Source organism: Pseudochaenichthys georgianus, chromosome 9 (genome assembly GCF_902827115.2).
Source record: "Pseudochaenichthys georgianus chromosome 9, fPseGeo1.2, whole genome shotgun sequence".
Lineage (NCBI taxonomy): Eukaryota > Metazoa > Chordata > Actinopteri > Perciformes > Channichthyidae > Pseudochaenichthys > Pseudochaenichthys georgianus.
This window is the reverse complement of record NC_047511.1, coordinates 38,523,329-38,526,550: the sequence shown is the minus strand read 5'-3', so window position 1 is coordinate 38,526,550 and position 3,222 is coordinate 38,523,329. Positions and strand designations below refer to the sequence as shown.

Here is a 3,222-nt window from a genome sequence, read left to right as displayed (position 1 = left end):
TGCACACACATATACAGTACGCACAGACATATACACCACAGACACACAAACGGATAATTAATACATTTTAGACATACATTTCAGATTAAAACTTTGTTATCAATCGTCACAACTTCTTTCAGCACTCGTGGCTACTAGCGACTACTACTAGCTGTGCTACTCATGCACTGAGTTAACGGTGCCCTGAGATCGTTCAGTGCACGTACAGTATATCCACACAAGTCACAGGTGCATGGGTTATGCTGACATTTCCAGTATAGTATGTTGGTGATGAGCAGACTTTAACAGCACGTTGTCTGAGTTGCTCAGCTTACAGGAGCAACGTGTTATTGTAATAGTAGTATTTTTGCAACATTAGCTGTAGATGGACACACACACACGGGCATGGTGGAGAAAACAAATGTATGCTATTTTAGACGGCTCCACTCCTGTAGAGCCACACGACAAGTAGTATCTGAGCTTTGTCGGCATGTTACTCTTTAGTTCAGTTTCATTCATTTAGTTGCATGTGTAGCTAAACATATTTCTGTTTCCTTAGAGTTTTCTTTGGAATGAATCCTGACCGAGGGTCCAAGGCTGAGATGAAGGGGAAGAAACGGCACCACATTCCTCCAAAACTGTCGAAGCTCGTGACTGAGCTGAAGAAATTTGACTGGCACATGTGAGCATTCCTCAAAGCTCAAAACAGAACTTTTTGGACTGGACTTTTGGACTGAACATCCCAACACACACAAAAAACAGTTTACTTTTTTTTTTTTTTTGTCGTCACTGCATGAAGGCTCCTCCTTCCTCACTGACAGGTGAGCCAGTAGGGTGCAACAGCAGTGGCAAACAGTGGGAGGAATTTATTACATTACATTGCATTGCATTTAGCTGACGCTTTTATCCAAAGCGACTTACAATAAGTACATTCGACCAGGAAGACACAACCTTGAAGAAAACAGAATCATATAAGTACATCAGGTTTCATAGAGCCAAACATTTCAAGTGCTACTCAACTGGCTTTAGATAAGCCAGTCCTTTATTAGTATATAAGTGCTTTATAACTACTAATTTGATCTTGAGGCGCACATGTCCACACAGCCCGACCTCTAACATCATGGTGTTAAGAAAAAGGTTATTGTTGCTGTTATTTTACATACTTGAATGTATGATCATGTTAGGGTTTTACAATTGTATGGAAATGTATTTTTAAAAAACCATTTGTATGGCACTCAGGTAGCGAGGGGTACAATTATTGCCCACCACCACAGATTCTTTGGGTTCAAATCCCCCATGTTCGGGGGAGGGAAGTTGGGAGGGGGATATTTGTCATTGCATGTTCTCCTACAGGTTGGGGGCGGGGAATGTTGAGTTTTATGGAAAGAAATAAATACATTTTGTTCAATTTCTATATATTGTGCTTTATTCAGTGTGCTTGAAAGTGTAATTGTTATTTATTTAGGATTTTATTTTTATTTTTAATCCCACGATTTAAAAGAAAAAAGATATTAGGATTGACGGAAGTGTCTGTAAATATTACGGACAAAGTCTTGTTAATCTACAGAAATATCCGTTATAAGGTTGACGGAAGTTTCCGTATATGGTACAGAAAAAGTCTTGTAAATCTACAGAAATATCCGTTAAAGGGTTGACGGAAGTGTCCGTATATGGTACAGAAAAAGTCTTGTAAATCTACAGAAATATCCGTTAAAGGGTTGACGGAAGTGTCCGTGGAATAACGGACAATGTCCTGGCAGCAAATTACCAGCACTTTGTCCGTTTTTTTACGTTTTTTTTTTTTACAGTGTAGCTGCTCCACTCTCAGAACGTCAGGAGGACTGCAGCTGCTGTTCTGCGTGTCCAGGAAGTCTGCCAAGTGGTCTGATCCATCCTCCACGTAACTGCCAGTATGCACTGGCGATAGGGACTGGCCCACGGTGAGTGGTAAGCCACAACCTGTTTCCACCGCGTAGTAGCACCAGCCAGCATGAAAATAAGGCATGAGTGGCCTGGCCTTTGTGGCCAGCCTCCCTGTTCCCAGATGCAGCTCCACGCTAGGGGTGATGGACATCTCATCCAAGGTGAGCACACATTTCTTCTCTATCTCACTCATGCCATCTGCCTTCAGCCTCAGCATATCAAACACCTCCCCCAACACTCCTGGCTCCAGTTTGACGTGCTGCCTCCTCTGAATGGTCCTGATGTCAGGCAGAGGCATATTCATGGCTTGGAGGGTTTTATATCCTGTAGTGCCACAACAGAACCTTAGTTGTTTTGCTTTTTTCACGGTTTCTTTCCCCCACCGTATCCCACCTTTTTTTGATTGCCCAAGTGCTCTAATTTGGTCTGTGTTGAAGATTTTTTGAAACTTTAGATTAATCAAATTGTGTTTTGTTTTTAATGCCGAATGAATCCTCTTCTGGTTTACCAGAGCCCTCTCGGCTCTCTTTCTTAGTAATCTCTCCCTTCTCAGTTGCCTCATTAGATCCTCCACGTGAGCCCGGTCACAACTGGCCCTTGGCAGTCTGGTCCCTGGAGCACCTGACCCTGGCAAACTGGCCTCTTCATAGCTGACCCCTGATTGACTGGTTCCTGGCACACTGATCTCTGGTAAGGTGGCCTCTTGATTGTCGGCCCCCGACATACTGGCCCCTGGCAGTCTGCTGACACCTGTCTGTCTCTCTCTGTCTGTGATGTCCCTTTCATTCCCTTGGAACTCCACCTCAATATCTCCCTGAATCTCTGTAACAATAACAAGGCAATTGCTATGTGTATGCTGCCTTTACATGTGCACCTATTGTCATTTAACCTGTTAAACCCCGAGCCTGTTTTTCAGGTTTCAGGCTCGAAAATGACATTCCCAGAACAAATGACTGGCACTTCACTTCTAAAAGGTTTATATGAATAATTGTTGTTATCAAAGCAAGGTTACATCTGTGAGTTGGATGTAGAAGTGTCAGAATCAATATAGATGTTTCTGTGTCAGAGTAAATTCAGATGGAACATAGCAAAAAAATGTAAATTCCTGTCTCCGCCTAAAGAAAACCCATTACTTATAGTGAAGACCAACCTTGAATGATGGGTTAGTAGCCTAAAAGCTTTAGGAATCCAAATGATAACATATAATAAGTACCCTGTATCAAGATTGAGGCAAAACAAGTGACATTTGACCTTTTTAGAGAGGTTTATGAAAATAAAGTCCAGGCGGAATAAGCTTTGGGCACATTTGGGCCCATCAGT

At 42.4% G+C, this 3,222-nt stretch overlaps 1 protein-coding gene across 1 annotated transcript in view; it reads left to right on the top strand.

Moving 5' to 3' along the window:
• LOC117452627 (eosinophil peroxidase-like) overlaps positions 1-1,883 on the top strand; it is a 4,923-nt gene extending 3,040 nt beyond the window's left edge. The window contains exon 8 of the mRNA XM_034091336.1: positions 1,788-1,883. Coding sequence (XP_033947227.1) covers positions 1,788-1,883 — 96 coding nt within the window. The remainder of the gene's footprint in view (positions 1-1,787) is intronic.
• Positions 1,884-3,222: the final 1,339 nt, after the last annotated feature.